General features: G+C 52.2%; 1 protein-coding gene across 2 annotated transcripts; it reads left to right on the top strand.

The window, feature by feature from the left end:
- The first annotated feature begins 2,004 nt into the window (after positions 1-2,004).
- On the top strand, positions 2,005-15,940 carry Mag (myelin associated glycoprotein). Of its 2 annotated transcripts, XM_004636706.3 has the most exons (11): positions 2,005-2,194; positions 2,610-2,682; positions 2,821-3,189; positions 4,447-4,743; positions 4,911-5,168; positions 8,035-8,295; positions 13,253-13,540; positions 13,868-13,964; positions 14,397-14,496; positions 14,730-14,774; positions 15,432-15,940. In XM_004636706.3, exons 2-10 carry the CDS (start codon positions 2,637-2,639, stop codon positions 14,760-14,762), a joined length of 1,749 nt encoding a protein of 582 aa, XP_004636763.1. In that variant the 5' UTR covers positions 2,005-2,194; positions 2,610-2,636; the 3' UTR covers positions 14,763-14,774; positions 15,432-15,940. The 2 variants fall into 2 exon arrangements, with proteins under 2 accessions (XP_004636763.1, XP_004636762.1); XM_004636705.2 differs by lacking the exon at positions 14,730-14,774 and having other exon boundaries at positions 15,432-15,714.
- The last annotated feature ends 4,802 nt before the right edge of the window (positions 15,941-20,742 follow it).

Below are 20,742 nucleotides of genomic sequence, written 5' to 3'. Positions count from 1 at the left end.
CAGCAAGCCGCCCAGTCCAAGCCCCGTGGTGACAAGGGCCCCTTTGTGCCCCCCTCCCCCAGGGGCAGGGAGGAGCTGGGCCCTGGAGGCAGGCGGCCCCTGGCACCCAGGAGGAGGGGAGGGGCTGGCAAGTGGGGGCCTAGACCCTAGGAGGCCAGGGGACTGCAAGCAGGGTTGCCGGCGCAGAGGGCGCAGAAGCCAGAGCACCCGAGTGAGTACAGAGGTGGAAAGGACTGAGCACGGGGAGGGCAGAGCACCGGGGGACAAGCAGATGGCCCAAGTGACCCTTAGGGCATATACAAGGGGCGGAGGGCTCTTGGCCCTGGGGAGGTCTCTGCAAATAGCACTGATTTAGGACAGGGCCCAGAATGGCTTGGGACTGCTATAAAGTGGGCAGGGACCATGCTGGGGCCAGTGATGGGCCTTTGGGAAGAAACTACAGGAAGGAAGAGCAAGGGGCCTCTCCTAACATACATTGTGGTTCGGGGCACTGCGGAAGCAGCTGCCCTGGGGCCCCTAAGTCTGAGACAGATGAAGTGGCACTGGCTTAGGGTCGGCAAGCACAGGATACTCAGGCGATGAGAGCCCCACATGTTGCATTCTGGGAGGTGGTGAGGGCATTGAGTTGTGAACAGGCAAACTCTGTTACCTGGGTCCATAGCAGGGTGTGTGTGTGTGTGTGTGTGTGTGTGTACACTGCCCTTGCAAACTATTCTTTATCAATGTTTCTCAACTTTTGTCATTACACCCTGGTAAAGGGACTCTGTAGATGTGGTTTCCTACTCTCCCTGTTCCAACACTCGGCACTACAACAGACTGTACGTTTATGCATTGTGACCTCTTAGAGAGCTGCAGGCCCGGGTCATAGCCAAGATTGCTTAAGTCCCCACCTTAAGTCCCTGTCCAACCCTGATAAGAGTGTGTGGTCCGCTCAGTGTGGTAGCATGTACCTGTAATCTCAGTCCTCAGGAGGCTGAGGATTGCTGCAAGTTCGAGGCCAACCTGGGTTCTGTAGTGGGTTCAAGCCCAGAACGAACTGCTTAGTGAGATCCTGTCTCAAAAAAAAAAAAAAAAAAAGAAGAGTGCATGGGCTACGTGCTTGTTTCCCATGTCTTCCCAGGCTGTGTGGCTGGTCCTCACCTGCGTCTGTCTTCTGTGCTTTGCTGTTGCAGGCACAAGGACCACATCTGCCATGAGTCTGCCTGGGTCCCTAGTTCCACTCCCATGTGCATGGGCAGGTCCTTGTGCCTCATGAATACGGCACACAGGGGGCACAGTGCATCTTGGCTGCCGTGCCTAGGTCTGCCCAGGTTGTGGTGCACAGCAGGGAGGTGGAGCAGGTGGTAGCCCAGCTCACTGGGCACACAGGCTTGGTGCTGGTAGTGTCCTCAGTGTCTCAATTGCGTGAGCTGCTCCTGGCTGTTACATTTCATACCAGGGTCTGCATGTGTCTGCATGTATCTGTGTCCGTGGGAAGAGGGCAGCAAAGACTGAGAAATTTGGCCACTTGGAAGTCCTGGCTCCAATCCTGACATGACCCAAGAAGCAGGGAGCCAGGGACTCACTAACCCTGAGACCGCCCCGACCCTGCTCAGAGCCTGGTCAGAAGCGCCGACGCCTGTCACAACCCACCTACCCCAGGACCCCCAGGATGAGGCACCCTCGCCTTGAGGGAACAGGGTTCTTTTGTACTGGGCACTGGCCTCTGGTGAGGGTTGGGACACCAGAGGCCGGCTGCAGGGTAGGAGAGGGCGGCAGGAATTCACACGGCATGTTGAGAATGCTGATGTTGTGAAACCCAGTCATTGATGAGGTTGGGTCCCTGCCCGCCACCCCCAGGCCTCTGCCGTGGGACATCTGCTCCTTCACCCCACTCAACACGCCCCTCACCCTGCCACCTGACGCAAGGCTCCCCATCTCCTCCTGGTCAGTAGGTCGGTGGCTCCTCCGAATCTCAGCTGGGAGCAGTGCCATAGAGGAGCTTTGTGGCTGTGTGGGAGGCTCCCAGGCACCACAGGCAACAGAGACCACATAGGCAGGCTCTGCACAACCCACAACCCACAGTAGCTAGCTAAAGAGCGGGACACTTAGGACTCAGGCCCCCATGCCCTAGCACCTGTGTGACTTTCTCCAGGTTGGCAGACCCACATCCCCAAGTGGCACCAGAAGATATTTCCAACCCAGGGAGCCCGAGGTAAGGGGCAGGGTACCAACACCTCTTCTTCCTGGTTTCCCTTGCTTCCCATCTCTACTGCTGACCAGCCTTGGCTCTGTCCTTGGTTCCTGGAGGTCCCCAGGAGCAGAATGTCTCCGCTGGTTATCATCTAAGATGGTTATCTATCTAGAGCAGCTCTGTGCCCTTGAGCAAGTTACTTGCTCTCTCTGGACCTCAGCTATAAAGGGAAGATAATGATTGCACCTAGCTGAAGGAAATCCGAGGAGTTAATGTAGCAAAGCGAGGCGCTGGGCCCGGCGCATGGCTAGTGTCATGTTTGTGACCAGAGATGGGAGCAGCAGCAGCACTAAGTTCTGCAAGGGTCTCTCCCTGAGCCCTTCAGGAAGCTCCCCTCTCACTTCTCTGGCTCTGACCTGCTCCTCTTCCTGTCCAGCTCCGGCTCGCTTACTTGCTCTACAAAATGATATTCCTCACGGCACTGCCTCTGTTCTGGATTATGATTTCAGGTAATGGCTGTGGCGAGGAGTGCTGGGGGCCCTAAGCCTTGGTCCCAGGACCCCCAAGCCAGTGGCAGGTGCTGGGAGTTGGAGGGGATCATTGGGTGGGGCACATCTCTCAGCCTGGGTGGTCCTGGTTGCCCACAGCCTCCAGAGGAGGTCACTGGGGCGCCTGGATGCCTTCAACCATCTCGGCCTTCGATGGCACGTGCGTCTCTATCCCCTGCCGCTTCGACTTCCCTGACGAGCTCCGGCCAGCTGTGGTGCATGGAGTGTGGTACTTCAACAGTCCCTACCCCAAGAACTATCCCCCGGTGGTCTTCAAGTCCCGCACTCAAGTTGTCCACGAGAGCTTCCAGGGCCGCAGCCGCCTGCTGGGAGACCTGGGCATGCGCAACTGCACCCTCCTGCTTACCACTCTCAGCCCGGAACTGGGCGGCAAGTATTACTTCCGCGGGGACCTAGGAGGCTACAACCAGTATACCTTCTCGGAGCACAGCGTCCTGGACATTATCAGTGAGTCCTTCAGAGGCCATGCTGGCAGTGGGGGTGGGGGTGGGGTAGCGGCAGCGCTGGGGTGGGCCAGGGATTGGCAGTGTGTCCCAGGAGTTCCCAGGAGTTCTGATGGCAGTACAAGGGGTTTAGTGCGGTTAGGGGTGCAAACTCCAGTGCTCCCATAGACCACGTAGATAACAGGCCCCAGATAGCCTGGCTCCCCTCAGAGGAAAATGATTGCTTTTACTATCCTGGAAACATCTGGATGAGTGGTGTCCGAGGGTCAGGAGCAAGGCCTCTGCATCCCTGCGTTAGCTACTTGACCTCAAGCAAGTTCTTTGATTTCCAGGGACCTTGATTTTTGTCCTTTGTAAAATGAAGATAAAAGCAACACTTAGAGCCAATGAGTGAATGGTTGCTCTGGGCAGCGCCTGGCACCCAGCACCCAGCTCTGGCTGGCAGAGCACTGGGCCATTGGTGTCAGGCATTTGGAATTTTGAAGGAACTCCAAAATGAGGTTTTACTTTTCAGTGTAATCTCCTAATTTTTAAATATTGGCTGCTGATTTAGATTAAAAATATAAAAAAAATATATATATATATATATATATATCCTGGGCTGGGATGTGGCTCATAGTAGAGCACTTGCCAAGGCCCATGCACTGTAATTTTGGCAATCAAAATGGAGCCCACAGCCTCACCGCAGGTGTTCCTACTACCTAAGTTCTGAGGGACCCTGCTGGGATGCTCTTAGATTCAGGCTCCTCTAAGAGGAACCAAATCACAGTCCTGGTGTAGAAAGAAACCACACAAGCACACACCCCCCCCCACCGCACAATACACATACAGCCGATACATGTGCTGCACATATACATAAACTACACACATGCACAACAGGTAAATCCAAGCAAGCACTGGAGAGAGAATTTTCAGGGACTATTGTGTAGTGTCCATAGCACAGAGGCTGGAGCCAGAGTGACAGGTTCCAAACTCACATGGTCTCAGTCTCCCATTTGCAAAATGAACACAATAGCCACACCTGCTCTCTAGCCCTGTCAGAAGGACAGGGAGGTTAAGCTGCTGGGTTTTTTGATGACCTATTGCACTTGGTCAGATGTGTGGGGGCTTCTGGGTGAAGGATAGTCAAGAGATAAGAAGGCTGGGGAACTGACTGGCTGGGCACATAGGAAGGGCCAAGAGACGAGTCAGACAAGGTGGGGGCAACTAGCAGCCCAATGCTGACTCCTCCGCTCTTCTTTTTCCCCACTCCCTCACATAGACACCCCCAACATTGTGGTTCCCCCGGAGGTGGTGGCAGGGAAGGAAGTGGAGGTCAGCTGCATGGTGCCAGACAATTGCCCGGAGCTGCGGCCTGAGCTGACCTGGCTGGGCCATGAAGGACTAGGGGAGCCGACGGTGCTGGGTCGGCTGCGCGAGGACGAGGGCACCTGGGTGCTGGTGTCGCTGTTGCACTTCGTGCCCACTAGGGAGGCCAACGGCCACCGATTGGGATGCCAGGCCGCTTTCCCGAATACCACCCTGCAGTTCGAGGGCTATGCCAGCCTGGACGTCAAGTGTGAGCCAGGGTGCGGGCCGGGGGGGCGGGATCAGGGGCGGGGCCTGGGCGGGACTGGGCCGGTCTGTGGGCGGTGCCAGAATGAGCTGGGGGCGGGGTCAGAGAGAGCCGGGGGCGGGGCCAGTGTGCCACGTTGCCCGCCCACTCACCCGTGTTGCTGGCCTCAGACCCCCCGGTGATCGTGGAGATGAACACTTCGGTGGAGGCCATCGAGGGCTCCCACGTCAGCCTATTCTGTGGGGCAGACAGCAACCCGCTACCACTGCTGACCTGGATGCGGGATGGGATGGTGCTCCGGGAGGCGGTGGCAGAGAGCCTGTTCCTGGAGCTGGAGGAGGTGACCCCCGCAGAGGATGGCGTCTATGCTTGCCTGGCAGAGAATTCCTATGGCCAGGAGAACAGCACCGTGGAGCTCAGCGTCATGTGTGAGTCCCTGTCCTGCCACACACCTCAGCAGGGGCGATAAGGGGCAAGGGGACCTGCCGTAAACACCGTGGGGACAAAATGGAGAGAAGGGTGGCCATCATGGTGTTTTTTTTTTTCCTTTTATTTATTTATTTTTAAAATTTATTTATTTATTTATTTTGTGTGTGTGGCCAGCTCAGCCCACCAGGGGGCGGGGCTGACTGGCATGTGGTGCTGGGGGATTGAACCGTGGTCCCTGTGCTTTGCGAAGCTTGTTCTAAGTAGGTGCTTTAGACCACTGAGCCATCTCACCAGCCCTAATTATTTATTTTTATTGAGAAACAAATATGAATGAGACAGTTCACAGCTGATTAATAGGACAGTTTTTTTTTTTTAAATAGGACAGTTTTGATAACCAATACACGGTACATTGTTATCTTCTTAGTGGTTATCCATAGTACAAGAAGCAGACAGTATATTCTGTCCAAACAGAATATCCTGTTAGTAAGCAAAAGTAGCTGTAAATTTATCCTATTTTGTATATATAAATACAAAATGATCTTTCCTTTGTATCCTTTGTTTTTGTTTTTTTTTGTTTTTTTTTTGTCCTGTCAGAGGTGAATGTTCTATTGGCATCTAAATACTATAGGTGTTTGAATTCATCTAAACAATCTAACACTGTCCAGCAGTCTATAATATTAGTGGGTTATCCTCAGAAGTTATTGACTTGAGCCTTTTACAGCTCATCGTATTAATATGGCTTTACTTTGTATATCTCATTTTTATACTTTTCTGCTGGATGATTAAGACCAAGTTATAGCAAGACCTATATAACTAGAAATGTAACTTTTCTATCTGATAAGGTCAGCCAAGTACTCTCAGGATTTATCCTGTAGCCCTGTACCGCCCTTTGTACATCCTTTTGTCAGTGTCAGCCATGAGGATGAGTCACGGCCATTGCTTGACCAATTTGCTCTCTGTGAAAGCCTGACATCACAGTGTTTCTTCATTCCTACTACGGGTACTTGTGTGCATTTGGTGTGAGCCAGAGGACAAGGTTGGAAGATAGGCAGTTGGTCCTTGCCACTTAGGAGAGCCAATGGAATAGAGATTCTGCCCCTGACTGGTCCGAGCCTAGTTTTGGCCCTGGCTCCAGAAATCTGTCTCCCTCCCTCCTCTTTTCTCCTGTCCCCTCCCTTTCTCCTTTTTCTTTTTTCCCCTGGTGTTAGCCATAGAAAGCTCACACTTTATACCCAGTTACCCCAGCCCAGGAATCTGCATTTTAAAATGAGTGCCATTGTGCTAGGCAAGGTGGCACATTCCTGTCATTACAGATTTGAGGGCAGCAACGACATTACAGATTTGAGGGCAGCCTAGGAAATTTAGCAAGATTTTGTCTCAAAATAATAATAATAATAAAAAAAGACTTAAAAGGGCAGAGGGTGTAACTCAGTAGTTAAAGTGTGTCAGGATTTGATCTCCAGTATGAAAGAGAGAGAGAGAGAGAGAGAGAGAGAGAGAGAGAGACAGACAGACAGACAGACAGAGACAGACAGAGAGACCAGTTTTCTTCCCAGGATGGGGGATTGAACCCAAGGTCTTCACCTGAGCTACATCCTCAGTTCCCTCCCCCATTTTTGAAACAGGGTCTCACTTTATAGTTCAGACTAGCCTTGAATTCACTATATAGCTGAAGCAGGCCTTGAACTCACAGCAATCCTCCTGCTTCAACTTCCCAAGTGATGAGATTACAGGTCTGCTCTACCACACTTGACTCTAAATGCCTTTTTAAAATTTTTGATTTTGAGACACAGTTTCCTACTAAGTCACTAGTTTGCCTAGGCTGGACTCCAATTTGCTGGTCCTCCTGACTCCCCCTTTGAGGCTGCTGGGATTATGGGCTTGTACCACTGTACTCAGCTGTCATTCTGTTACCAAATTAAGGGGACTCCAGGATTTACCCAGCTCTGTGTACAGGGACATTATGGGGCACAGGGTGGGAGTGCTGGCAGAACTGGATTCAGCCAGGAGCCAAGCAGAGGCCATTCATTCATTCATTCATTCACTCATTCATTCATAATTACTTATTGAGGCAAAGTGCCCCAGTAGCCACAATGGCATAGCTAATGTATCCTCAGTACTTCTTTTTTTTTTTAAGAATTTTTTAAAATTTTTATTTATTTATGTGTGTGTGTGTGTGTGTGTGTGTGGCCAGCTCAGCCCACCAGGGGGCAGGGCTGGCTGGCATGTGATTGAACCGCTGTCCCTCTGCTTTGCTAAGCTTGTTCTAAGTAGTTGCTTTAGACCACTGAGCCATCTCACCAGCCCCTTCCTCAGTACTTCTTGAGGACTTTGCAGATAAGCTCCTGTCCAGACATCTGCCCACCTCCTTCTAGTCTCTCAGAAGCCTGCCTTCTTCATCCTGTTTAATACTGTATCACCCCTGATTTCCCCTTCCAATCCTTTGTTTTTCTGCACAGTGGTTAGCCCCACTGTGCAAATATATTGTATTTATTTATATATTATCTGTTCACATGGCCGTTATTCAACCTAGAGCAGTGCCTGTTACTCAGCAGATTCTCAGGGAATGCTGAATGCTATTAGAATTATCATTAGGCCTGTTTTCTGGATGAGAAAACAAAGTCTCTCTGGTTAAGACATGAGTCCACACACAGGTGGGAAGGAGTACACAGCTCCAGAGGAGAAGATTCTAGCTGGAGAACCAGTGTTTGTGTGAACAAGGCAGCCAGGACTGGGCTCCCATGGGCCATCCTCGTGTGTGCTAGGTTTGGACGGCCAGGGCTCACATTTTGGGGTGGGAGTTGGCTGACACAGGCAGCAACGTAACCTGGTTTCTGACCAACAGCCACTTGTCCCGTCCCTCAGATGCACCCTGGAAGCCGACAGTGAATGGAACCATGGTGGCCGTGGAGGGGGAGACGGTGTCCATCCTGTGCTCCACCCAGAGTAAACCGGACCCTATCCTCACCATCTTCAAGGAGAAGCAGATCCTGGCCACGGTCATCTATGAGAGCGAGCTGCAGCTGGAGCTGCCGGCAGTCACACCCGAGGATGACGGGGAGTACTGGTGTGTGGCCGAGAACCAGTACGGCCAGAGGGCCACTGCCTTCAACGTGTCTGTGGAATGTGAGTACCCGTCCCTCCTTGCTGGTGACAGAGGGACAGGTAAAGGACACCTCGGTTACAGCTTTGCCCATCTTTACCGGCAGACAAGGACGGAATGGTAGGGGGGAAGCTAAATCCATAGAAAGAGAATACAAACCCCACTGAGAATACTGTCCCTGCAAGCTGGCGTGAGCTTTTGGTCAAGGAGATTTTGGACTCCTATGGCTACCCGCCCTTCCCACTGCCTAAGCTGCAACTCTGCAATCTAACCTTGTGGAGCGCTGTGATTTAGCTGGTGCTGTTGGAATCACTATGGACCTGCTCATTTTATCTTCTTGACATTTGCCTGAGGGAGGTCCTAGTACTGGCCCCCTAACCTACAGAGAAGGCAACAGAACTCCAGAGGGGTGATACCACTCGCCTAAGGTCACCAGGCTAAGAAATGGCAGACTTTGAGATTCAGAGGCGGACGATCTGATTCCATGCTTCTGTACTGCCCCGAGCTCACTTCGCCTTGTGCTGTGACATCAGAGAACAGCCGAACAGTCATTTGTTGTGCTTTGAGGGCTGCGAGGTTCTGTGGGAGGTGAGGGATGGGATGGAGAAGACACCAAGCTCGTGAACAGAGAGGGGGCAGCTAGAGAGGTGTGATGGGTGGCAGTAAGGAGCTTCTGTCCTGGCCCTGCAGACAGCGCATCTCCTGACCTCCCAGTAGGGGCAGCCCCTCCGCCCCACCCCCAACCCTCCATGCCCAACCAAGTCCCCTTCCTCCTCCCCTTCCTCAAGCAACTCCCCCTAGGCTAGCTCCTCTGTGCTTCAGTTTCCTCTGCTTCCTCCTTAGCTCTGCCCAGCTCTGGCATTGCTCTCAAACTTGACCTCTTGGGCCTCTCTTACTCTGTCTACAACAGCCCTCACCAGGCTTTGCCAGAAAGTTCAGTGAGATCAGTGCGTGGTGTCCATCAGATGGTCCATGCACAGTACTCCGTACACAGTGATGATTGGGACACGGCCTCCAGATGGTTCCTGGGGCACCATCTTGCATGGCCAGGCCATGGTAGGCCGCCTACTTCTCTGCTGCCCTGTGGTCACGGGCACCATCCTCTGCCCCATCACAGCTTCCAGTGATCATGGTGGACACTATTGTGCTTCCTTCAGACCTGCCATCCTGGGCTGCACCCCTCATGACTCTATGCTTCTGCCTGTTACACCCCAAGCCAGTGATTCTTTGATTATTGTTTAGTATTGCGGTCTTCACACTGTGCTGCACTCCTGCCCTTTGTTATACCGTTAAATTCGGGGACAGAGTTTTGTTAAGCTGCTTCATTGCTATGACTGGGCTGGAACTTGTGATCCTCCTGCCTCAGCCTCCTAGATAGCTGGTGTTACAGGAGTGCACCACTACCTCTGGCTTAGGCTTAAGAGTCAGAGGATCTCTTGGGAGTCTGAGGGAGCCCTAAAAGTGTACATAGGCCACCACTCCACCTCTGTTTCCAGGACACCCTCACCCTTGTATGTCATAGAGCAGGTCAGCAACACTTTCTGGGCCTGATCTGGGCCAGGTATCAAATCTGATCATGCCAAGTCCTTGTGGCCACTGCGTCATCATCTCCCTGGCTGAGTAGAAAATGAAAGGTCGGAATTCCCCAAAGCCATGCAGCTAGGAAGGCTGGTCAGAGAAGGGAACTTCCCAAACTCCCATGGGCCCCAGCTTTTATTTTATTTTATTTTTTAAATTTATTTATTTTATTTATTTATTTTTGTGTGTGTGTGTGGCCAGCTCAGCCCACCAGGGGGCGGGGCTGGCTGGCATGTGGTGCTGGGGGATTGAACCGCGGTCCCTGTGCTTTGCGAAGCTTGTTCTAAGTAGGCGCTTTAGACCACTGAGCCATCTTGCCAGCCCCCCAGCTTTTAAAGCTTTGGCTGCTTCGCCTCCCTCCCAGCCCTCTCTCTGGGAGTGCAGCTCTCAGGTCCTCTCTGTCTGGGTAGGTGGTGTCCCCAACCACCAGGGCTTTCCTCAAGCAGGGTCCCCTGTCCTGCTGCTGACAGGGCCCAGCATGATGTGGGGCCTCCCCAGAGGCAGTCACCCTGCCTGGGTGCTTGGATATGCAGGAAACTAGTCGAGCATGGTGCCTGGACTGGCTTACTTTGTTCTAACAGCCACATGACTGGGGAGAAGGGCACCCCATCTGATAGAAAACCAAAGTTTTACTGGTGTCCAGTACCCCACAGAACTGAGCAGAACTGGGTCAGAATCCCAGCTCTGTCCCCCTCTTGCTGCAAAATCCCAGGCAAGTGACCTGTCTTTGCCTGAGCTTCTGTTTCCTCCTCTGAAAAGGGGTGTGAGGGTAGTGTCTCACCGGCCAGACGGCTGTGAGGACCGTGGCTTTCTTCACGTGTTTCCTCTTCGCGGATGTTTCGGTCTCCCTAACCACTTCGCAGATGCGACGTGCGCACAGCACACTCCTGCACCTGTCTTCCTGTGGCACCTGCGGAGTTAAAGACCACAAGCTCTGTTTATAGAGCTAACTGCAACTATCCAGTGCAGGGCAGCTGAGTGGCCTCACCCAGCCAGTAGATGGCAGAGCTGGCACCCCCGAGCCTTTGTGCCTCTACAGATTCACCTAGCATCGATTCATAGCTTTTCAGGTTGCCCATAAAGCTGCACAGATACCAGGCACAGGCATGGCAGGATGTTGGCATCACCCCCACCCTCACCCCCACCCCCATCGTTCAGGGTGGACACTTGCCAGCAGTGTGCGTTTTGACCAAGTTCAACCTCTGTTAGTTCAGGTTTGCTGTGTTAGTTTGTTCTGAGATGTGTTGATTGGTCGACAGTGTTGCACATGATGCACATGTGTTTAGACAGTACGGAGAGCCTGCCATTTTTTTTTAATTTAGTAGACTTAGAAATGCATGCCCTGAAACTCTGACTAGAATCATCACTGGCATGATATATCTGCTCCTGTGACTTCCTCGCTCATCGCCGTTCATGCAGTCATTTTTGCTGACAATTAAAAATAGATGGAGTGAGCAGGCCAAGGGACTTTGTAAATAGATTTACACCAGAACTGTTGGAGATCCGGGACTCAGTCCAGGGCAGACAGAGAAGGGTGCTAAACTGTCCAGGAGGAATAAGAAAGATAGTTTAAAAAGCAATCTTTGATATTTTAATATAATTTCATGTTTTTGAAAATGAAAGAAGAAACATCCCAATACTGTTTTTGAAATTAAATAGTATCAAAGCAAAGCAAAGCTTAACAGTGTGAGCAGAGGCAGAGGGTGGTGTTTGGTGCTGATGGTGGTGGGGCATCCCGTGAGGCAGAGAGGGCCAGAGTTCAAGGGCCCCTAGAGAATAAGGGAGTTGGGGGCATCTTCGGTGGACTGAGGGGGGACAGCAGGTACTGGGAGGGGGCAGCAGTCATGGGAGACCCTGCAGCCATAAGAGTCTCATAGCTTGTCCCTTCTGAGTGTGGGGAGGAGAGGAGATGGAGCGAGACCCCACCCTGATGGCAATGAGGACCAATGCCATGGGGTGGGTGAGTCCTTGAAAGCAACCCTGAGAGAGGAGCTAGGCAGGGAGTGAGCGGAGTGGTTTCCATGGAGGTCTATCACCTGCATAAAGACCTTCCTGTGGAGGAAGGGAGAGAGGAGAGAGAGAGAGAGAGAGAGAGAGAGAGAGAGAGAGAGAGAGAGCAAATGAGAGAGAGCAAATGAGAGAGAGAACAAATAGAGAGAGAGAGAGAGAGAGAGAGAGAGAAAGAGAGAGAGAGAGAGAGAGAGAGAGAGTGTTGGGCAGGTTCCCAGGGCATTTTGTAGGAGGAATGAGGAATTCTCAGCCTCCGGGGTGGGAAGGAACTCCATGAGCCTGAGAAATAGTAAGGAGGCCAGTACAGCTGGAAAGGAAGGAAGTAGAGTGAGGAGAGTGTTTGAGAATTTCGCTTTTATTCCAAGTGATCTAGGGAACAGCTTGAAGAGGACTCTGAGCAGGGAGTGCTCTGATTTATGTTTAACAAGGGAAACAACATTAGAGATGGGGCAGAGGGAAAATGAAACTCACCTCTGTGACATAGTGTCCTTTCCTGGCCCATTTTGAGACTGGGGTGGTCCCAAAAGCAGTGGCAGCAGGAGGATTTCCCACAAGGGAGCACCTGAAAGCTTCCCAAGCTGGGCCGGTTAGGGTTCCAAAGATAGGAGCTCTGGAGACCAGGGTGGTCCCATCCAAAGCATGTATTAGAGCCAGGAGTGGTGGCACACCTGTAATGCCACAACTCTGGGAGACTGAGGCAAAAAAGATTGCAAGTTCAAGCCCAGTTTGGGCAATTAGAAACTTACTGAGACCCTGTCTCAAAATACTAAAAATAAAAAGGGCTGCGGATGTAGTTCAGTGTGAAGGCCCTGGGTTTAATACTTAATTTTTTAAAATAATTTTTAAAAATTATTTATTTATGTGTGTGTGTGTGGCCAGCTCAGCCCACCAGGGGGCGGGGCTGGCTGGCATGTGGTGCTGGGGGATTGAACAGTGGTCCCTGTGCTTTACTAAGCTTGTTCTAAGTAGGTGCTTTAGACCACTGAGCCATCTCACCAGCCCAATTTTTTTTTTTTTTTTTTAAGGGAACTCATAGACAGATGGGCCGGGGGAAGCTGTGATCTCCTCAGCGTGGCTCAGGGGCAGGGTTGGTGGTTTTTTCAGTGCTTTGGGGAATCACCTAAACACCTTTATCAGTGCCTGGGAATGTTCAAGGCCCTGGCTGGGGTTCAGTCCTGTAAGGAAAACATGTAGCTGTCTAGGTCACAGAGTGCTCAAGGCGCTCTGTGTTTCTCCATCAGGGCAGAGAAAAGAATCAGGGGAACTGGGAATCCTATGCGAAGCCACCACCCCCGCCCTTGGCCACCCTGACCATGCGCCCTGCCAAGGAGTCCCTGGCAGCCCGGCCTTCAGCCGGCTCCAGCCCACTCCGTCTTGGCCTTGACCTTGCAGTTGCCCCTGTGATCCTCCTGGAGTCGCACTGTGCCGCCGCTCGTGACACAGTGCAGTGTCTGTGCGTGGTGAAAGCCAACCCTGAGCCATCGGTGGCCTTCGAGCTGCCCTCGCGCAATGTGACGGTGAACGAGACAGAGCGGGAGTTTGTGTACTCAGAGCGAAGTGGCCTCCTGCTCACCAGCATCCTCACGCTGCGGGGACAGGCCCAGGCCCCGCCTCGTGTCATCTGCACCTCCACGAACCTCTACGGCACCAAGAGCCTGGAGCTGCCCTTCCAGGGAGCTCGTGAGTGCTGTGGCCTTGGGGTGGGGACTGAGGGAAGTAGGGGACTCCCTTGGGTCCTGAGAGTGGGTCAAGTAGCAGAAGATCCTCTGCAGCTGGGGAGGAGGGTGGTCCTGGGTTTGCCCGTTCTTCCTCAGCCCATGCTTGGCCTTCCAGCAACTAAGGGGATCACACCCATGTGCAACCAGGGGCTTCCATGTTGGTCAGCCAGGGCCAGGATGCGACAGTGGTATGAATATTAGACTCTCACCCAGCCTGTCTCCCGAGAACCCAGGTGTCTTGCTCCCTTGCACAGCAGCCCTGAGGTACCTGGCTCTTCTCTGTCCTCAGACCGTCTGATGTGGGCCAAGATCGGGCCCGTGGGAGCTGTGGTTGCCTTTGCCATCCTAATCGCCATCGTCTGCTACATCACCCAGACACGGAGAAAGTAAGTGTCTGCCGGGGCTGATCCAGGGATAGGGAGCTCCAAGGGGTGTTGAGAAAGTGGGAGATGGGGGGGCAGTGTGGGGAGGGCGCCTTCTGCTCTGAGACTGTTCTTCCCTCAGGAGAGTGGGCTTGTGCCACTGCTGGCCAGGTGCATGGATGGGCCTGGCCGAGTACCTGTGCTCCAGGGTCTCTTCCTCCAGAAACATGGCTCTGCCCATTTCATCAGGACAGGCACCCTGGGGGCAGACAGGGTTGGACAGCCAGGCACACCAGAAGGCCATTTATTCTGAAGAGTTCATTTGCTCTGTTAGAGAGAGGGGTAGAAGGCACTCTGGGGTTCCTGGGGCCAAAGCCCAAGGTGGATGGAGCACACAGGAAGGGTAGGGAGAGGAGATCTGAGAGTCCCACCAGGCTGATGTGTCCTGCCCTGCAGAAAGAATGTGACAGAAAGCCCCAGCTTCTCAGCAGGCGACAACCCCCACGTCCTGTACAGCAGCGATTTCCGCATCTCTGGGGCACCAGAGAAGTATGAGGTGAGGACCTGGGCCCCGGGCTAGCCAGGGACCTGGGTGCCAGGGATGCTGAGATCCGGGGCAGGGACTGTGAGGCTGAGGGGCAGAGGGGGGAGGTCAGGAAGGAACTGAGGAGGGCTGGGTTGTCCCTGGAGACTGGCAGGGGAGGTGCCAGGCTGAGGTTATCGGGAGCTTGGGGGTGGCATCCCAATCCTTCCTGCCTGTGTCTGTGACTTCATTTCCTTCTCTAATAGTCCAGAGAGGTCTCTGCCCAGGAATGTCACTAAGAGCCCCAGGAGGTAGGTTCTGGGGCCTCAGTGTGCTTGCCTCCAGGCCCATGCTGGGCCTTGGGGATGGTGTTCATGTGTGCGTCCTTGTCAGGCGTCTTAGATGGTCTCTGGTTAAGTCTGGTCCTTCCCAGCAGCCTCAGCCTTGTCTATTCTGTCCCATTACTGCTGCTTCTGTCTGTGGCCATTGTCCTGTGTACATGTGTCCAAGCACCTGTGAGGCGGGGGACGAGGGTGCAAAGCATGATGGGAAAATGGAGCCACACCTACAGGGTCCCCCAGATTGAGGTGGGGAGCGACTTCTTGAAGCAGCCACATGCCAGCTTGGAAAGATCTGACCATGGAGACTGAATCTGGGCAGGTGCTCTGCATTGCCTTGTGCCCCAAACATTCCTATGTTGAAGACAGCACCCTGGAGGAAAGGACTTTGTAGGGAGATTCCAAGCTCAGCAATGAGGAGGTTGTGATGTTGGGGCCCCAGCATTGGCAAGGCCCCAGAGTGGAATGCGGTAATGAGCTTGGGGTATTCTGGGATGGAGCTTCTCAAGAAAGAGGGCTGCTTGGTACTATGGAGCTGAACCCTGGGGTGATAGGGGACTGGAAGCATTCCAGGCTTTGCATGGGGAAATTTGGGGAGAGGGTCCTGCTAATAAGTTATCTCCCCCACAGAGTGAGAGGCGAGTGGGATCTGAGAGGAGGCTGCTGGGCCTTCGCGGGGAGCCCCCAGAACTGGACCTGAGCTATTCCCACTCGGACTTGGGAAAACGACCCACCAAGGACAGCTACACCCTGACGGAGGAGTTAGCTGAGTATGCTGAAATCCGCGTCAAGTGAGGGAGCGGGGGCAGCCCAAGTGGCCTCTCCCCTCAGGACCCTCGCTGGCCCTCACTGGCTGCGGGCTCCCTTCCTCCTCGAAGTGGTAGGGGCAGGGGCAGGAGAGGATGGGGCAGGGGACAGTGAAGTCCTGGGGCCTGGCCTCCCCCTCCTCCCCAGCTGCCCCTCCCCACCAGCACCCCCCCCCTTCCACAGTTTGGCTCCTCTCCACCATCCTTTAACCTCATCTGTCTGGAGGGAGCTCTGTCTGTCCGTGTTATTTATTGCTACTCCCGCCTGATCACCTACCCCCACACCTGGCCCCGGGACATGTACAAAAGGGACATGAAATAAATGTCCTGATGCTAAATACCAGTCTAGATCCCAGTGGTTTCTGATGCGTCTTTGGGGAGCCCGCCATCTTACTGTTTCCACAATGATGCCAGGGATTCACCTCTTTCTCTGCTGGGCCCTGGGGTAGGAGGCAAGAGGTGGGGGCCCAGGGATTCTAAATTTGAGCCTGAGCCAACTACCAAGTTGTCCCTTCTCTGGTTACTGCAGCCCTGGCCTGTCTGGGTTCCAGGTGATTTCACATGACACTTATGCAAAGACATCAGCTGCAGACAGGTCGTCTGCCAACACCAGGCTCACACTAGGCAGAGTCTCACTGAAGGGAGGCAGGCTCCCCTTCTGAAGGGCACTTGCCACAGCCCCAGTGCTCTCTGTTGTCCACACCTGCCTGGGTCTGCTCTCTGACATGACCTCTGGCCTGTGCAGGTCAAGTGGGGCCACCAAATCCAGGTGTCCATGAGCCTCTCTTGGTTAGACCACCACCCCTCACGTTCATGCTGTATTCCCCCACTCCACTTTCCAAACAGATGTTAGGGACCAGCTGTATACTGGGCTGTGGAGGACCACCTGAGTAGCTCTCCTTGAAAGAAGAGCGACAGTCTCCATTTTGGCTGAGCCTGACCCTATTTCCCCATATTGTTCTGTACAGAGCTGGCTAGGACTTCTGTTTATCCTTCAATTGGCCTTAAGCAATGTGTATTGGTCTAGCTGAGGTGCTGGTGATAGTCTCTGAGGGTGGCGTGCGTGTTTCCCTGGTAACCTACACCTGCTGCTCTTTAATGTGAGCCGGGTTGAGACAGGACGGTAGAGCTAATGCTCCACGCTGCCAGCTGGGATGGAGCCTTGAGATAGAGGCTATGACTTCCTGGGGCTTGAAAGGCTACACCAAAGCTGAAGCACCAGACTTACCAAAACATTAGATACTATATAATGCAGATTACTCTCTCTGCATATCCTCTCTGCATAGCGCAGAGGTAAATGTAGGCCACCCACCTAGCTCAGCTCACAGTAGTCACCTACTTCCCACAATTCTCAGTCAATCCTCCTCAAGCCACTCCTTCACTGAAAAAAACCGGGTGAGGCCCTGGGTCACTCTCTTGGTTCCAGAAAGCCATCTTCGTGGCTGGACTTGGAGCCCCTTGACTCCCCGATGATTGAAAATATAATTTAGCGTCTTTATTTTCGCTGTGGGTTGTATTGAAAGTGGCAGATTGGAATCAACTTGATGGGATTCCATTAACGTAACTTTGGGATTATAAATATTGGCTTCTTGGATGGAGATGAGGACCTAAAAGCATCTCCAACACTGGGCCCCTGCAGGAAGCTTAAGCTGTCCTGAGAAGGGACTCCAGGACAAAGCTGAAAAGATGAGAATCCTGGGGCTCAGAGAAGCTAGATGATTTTGACAGGATCCTGATAGCAAACAATGTAATCTTTAGACCCAGAGACAGTAGAAATGAGAGTGGGTTAAGCACACACATAACTGCAAAGCTTTATGGGGAGGTGTTTCAGCCAAATTGGGGCTTTGGCTGAAGGGAGCAATCATTTGGTTGAGAGAGTGAGCAAGCTGCTGCCCACAGAACAGAGAGCAGCAGGTTTTTATTGGTTTGCTTGGGTGGGGTCAAGTCCAATAACTCCCACTGGCCAGGGATGCAGTTCCACAAAATTTCATTTTGTGAAAAAAAATTTTTTTTTCATTTTGTGGAGGATTTGGACCATTGGGTGGTCATTTAGCTCCAGGCTATTGAAATTTTGGTATCTGGCACCATCACCCTTTGTAAGACCTCCCAGCCTTGAGCTTGAGGGCTGACACATGGTCTGATTTGCTCAGCGGCTGCTGAGTTCCTCTCTTAGCTGGGATCAGCATCCTGCATACAGGTCCTGGCCTTATGATAGAGCCGCAGGACTTTCGGGACTTGTGCTGCTGAGAAAGCACGAGGCTGAGCTGGGAGAAACACAAAGCGGCCCCTGCACCACAGTTTTGGATGGCACATTTCTTAAATGATCAACAGGTCTCTGCAGAGCTCTGACACCAAGATTAAGAGGGCAAAGGGGACACCCTCACTAGGAAGACGGAGAGGCCAAGCCCTTGATCCCACTGTAGTCGCCCATCAGACACCTGTAGGCCCGAGTGAAGGGTCGGTGTTCTCAGCAGAAGCAGCTGTGAAGTAACCCAGGCCCTGTTAGCATAACCCACACAGCCAAGCCAGTGAAGCTAATAATGGATCGTCCGGCAGCACGACCTCTGAAATTGGTGATCGTAAATTGACTGAGAGCAAGAGAAGCTAAAAGGCTTAGTTTTTTTTTTCTTTTTTTTTTTTTTCCTTCCTCATTTCATGCAAACATTCTGCTCCAGTAGTTTTATTAGAATCTTGTGATGGGTCTGTTGAAATATGCTATGCTACAAAGGGTGACAGTTTACTGTACCTGGAGGCTTATTTTGTTGGTTCAGTCTTTGGTCCAATCATTGTCCCACCATGGCGTCCCCTACTGTCTCAGGAGACAGAGCAGGGAAATGGTGTAGCAGGCGTTGCATTCAGTGCTGGCTTAAAGGTGTACTTTTTCTGACACATCTGTCAGGAATCTAAAGGGCTAGATTATCTGGCACTGTTTCTTTCTTTCTTTCTTTTTTTTTTTTTTTTAATTTTAGGGAAGGGTCTACAGGGTGTTCAGGGTCTCACTACTAGATTGGACTCGTAGTGATCTGCCTGTTTACAGCCTCTCAAGAGCTGGGGTTACAGATGCGGGCCACCATGCCCAGTATCAGTTGCCATCTCAGCACACCCCAGGGGCGGGGCTGGCATGGCAGGCCCGGGGATCAAACCCCCAGCCCTTGTGCCTGCTTGCAGGCGCTTTACTCCACTGAGCTTTTGGCCAGCCCTCTGGCACTAATGTTTGTTGAGCGCTCACTGTGTGTTACACAATTCTATGTAATTCACCTTAATTAATCTCCGCTCACTATCCTGAACAGCTATGATAATGATGCCCACAGCGCAGCCCCCAGGCAGCAACACCAGAATCTCCTGGGAACCTGTTACAAAGGCAAATTCTGGGCTCTCACCCGGAAATGTGGGAACCAAACCACTCCTGTGAGGGGCCTGGCAGCCTGCATTTTGGGGAGACCTGGAGGGATGTTAGTGCTCCCCGATGTTTGAGAACCCAGAGAGGCTAAAGAGTAGCGAGGTCAGATCACTCTCTCAAGGGCCCTAGCGGCTACCGGGGGACCCCTTCCTGTGTCCTTAGCTCCAAGCCAGGCCCACTTTGCCTCCCTGTCTTTTGGGTGAGACTAGAGCCTTGGGGTGCTGCGGAGTAGTCCCTGCTCCTTCGACCCCTTCCAGGTACATAACCTCTATTTCTATATTCTTCTTCAATTCTGTTTCTTAATCCCCTTTCCTTTTCTAAACCCCATCCCTGTTCCCTTTCTCATTTGAAAAAGAGCGTCCTACTTCCTATTATATACTATTTTGCTCTTTATGCATATTGGGAGCTTCTCTTATAAGAGGAACTATGTGACACTGAAGCTCGTGTGTCTGATTTATTTCACTTAAAATTACGGTCTCAGTGCGCATCCATTTACCCAGGAATGCCTCGAGTTTATCACTCTTTATGGCCGAGTAGCGCCCATGTTTACAGCCACACAATTTATAATAGCTAAATCTTGGAAACAGCCTCTTTACCCATCAGCAGATGAGTAGATAAAATAAACGTGGTATTCATACACAGCGGAGTGCTACTGTGCTATTTAATGCATTCTTTAAATCACTTGATTGATTTTTAACTTTTTTTTTCTTTTTTTTTTTTTTTTAACTTAGCCTCCTGCCAGGCATTTGTTTAAAAAGAACACTCACGAGTTTGCTGTGCCGGGTTCCTCTTATTCTGACACATACTACACGAAGCATAAACAGGACCTTGCCAGCCCCACCCCTTCTGGCTCATTTCGGACACCAGCACGGCTCACGGCTGCGCCCTTGAGCTGCACTTGGACTGGGACAGCCGGAAGTTGTTACCGCTCGGTCTCTGGTTATTGACACTGCTCTGCGTGCGCGCGGGGCGAAGTCCTCACCTCCTATTGCCACCAGGCCAGACCTGCTGGAGCCAGGGTCTGTTGTCAGAGTGTGTCAGGGCTGGCGCAGGGAGTGCCTGGGCCTCGGTGGGAAACTCCCATCCTGGCTGTGGCGGGAACCCGCGTCTCATGCCCTGCGTCCTTGCTTTCCCACTAGAGGCCTTCATACCAGCGTGACTTCCCTCCATGCAGAGACTCCCGGAAGCCCCAGGTCGCTTCCATTCCGTTCTCTGAGAGGCTCCTGCTCTCCTGGGGAGCCCTTGTCACAAGTCTCCACTTGGTAGTACCTGTGAGACAGAGGCTCTATTTGTTTTTTTCCCCCCAAAGACAGGAAAAGGTCAGCACCTGAACGCAGTCCGGTATCCTCTGTCTTCAAAAATCAGGCTCCCTTAGTCTTAACCCCTTTGTCGGATACCTACAGCTCCCCAGCTTTGTTCTTACTGATGCAATGGGAGTGGTAGGGAACAACAACAACAACAACAAAAAGAATTAGGATTTATTATGTATATGTATCAACTCCCCATAAATATAATCATTATCTCCTGCAAACATGTACTCATAAAAATATAAGCAAATAAAAAAGACAAGGAAAAAAAAGAAATATATTTAGGCCAGATGTGATGGCATTCACCTGCAATCCTAGCACTCGGGAGGCAGAGGAAGGAGGATTGTTGCAAGTTCAGGATCAGCCTGGGATACAAAGTGAACTGCATAGCAAGATATTGTCTAAAAAAGACCAAAAAAATTATATAT

This window comes from Octodon degus, unplaced genomic scaffold (genome assembly GCF_000260255.1).
Source record: "Octodon degus isolate 3935 unplaced genomic scaffold, OctDeg1.0 scaffold00083, whole genome shotgun sequence".
In the NCBI taxonomy this organism is placed as follows: Eukaryota; Metazoa; Chordata; class Mammalia; order Rodentia; family Octodontidae; genus Octodon; species Octodon degus.
The sequence above is the reverse complement of the archived record's forward strand: the minus strand, read 5'-3'. Positions and strand labels throughout refer to the sequence as shown.

What these genes read in the sequence shown, in the direction of transcription:
- Mag (XM_004636705.2), top strand. Translation starts at nt 2,637, where the DNA reads ATGATATTCCTCACGGCACTGCCTCTGTTCTGGATTATGATTTCAG. An exon ending in TGCCAGCCTGGACGTCAAGT is followed by an intron (nt 4,744 to 4,910) that starts GTGAGCCAGGGT and finishes TGCTGGCCTCAG; the next exon opens with ACCCCCCGGTGATCGTGGAG. An exon ending in CTTCAACGTGTCTGTGGAAT is followed by an intron (nt 8,296 to 13,252) that starts GTGAGTACCCGT and finishes TTGACCTTGCAG; the next exon opens with TTGCCCCTGTGATCCTCCTG.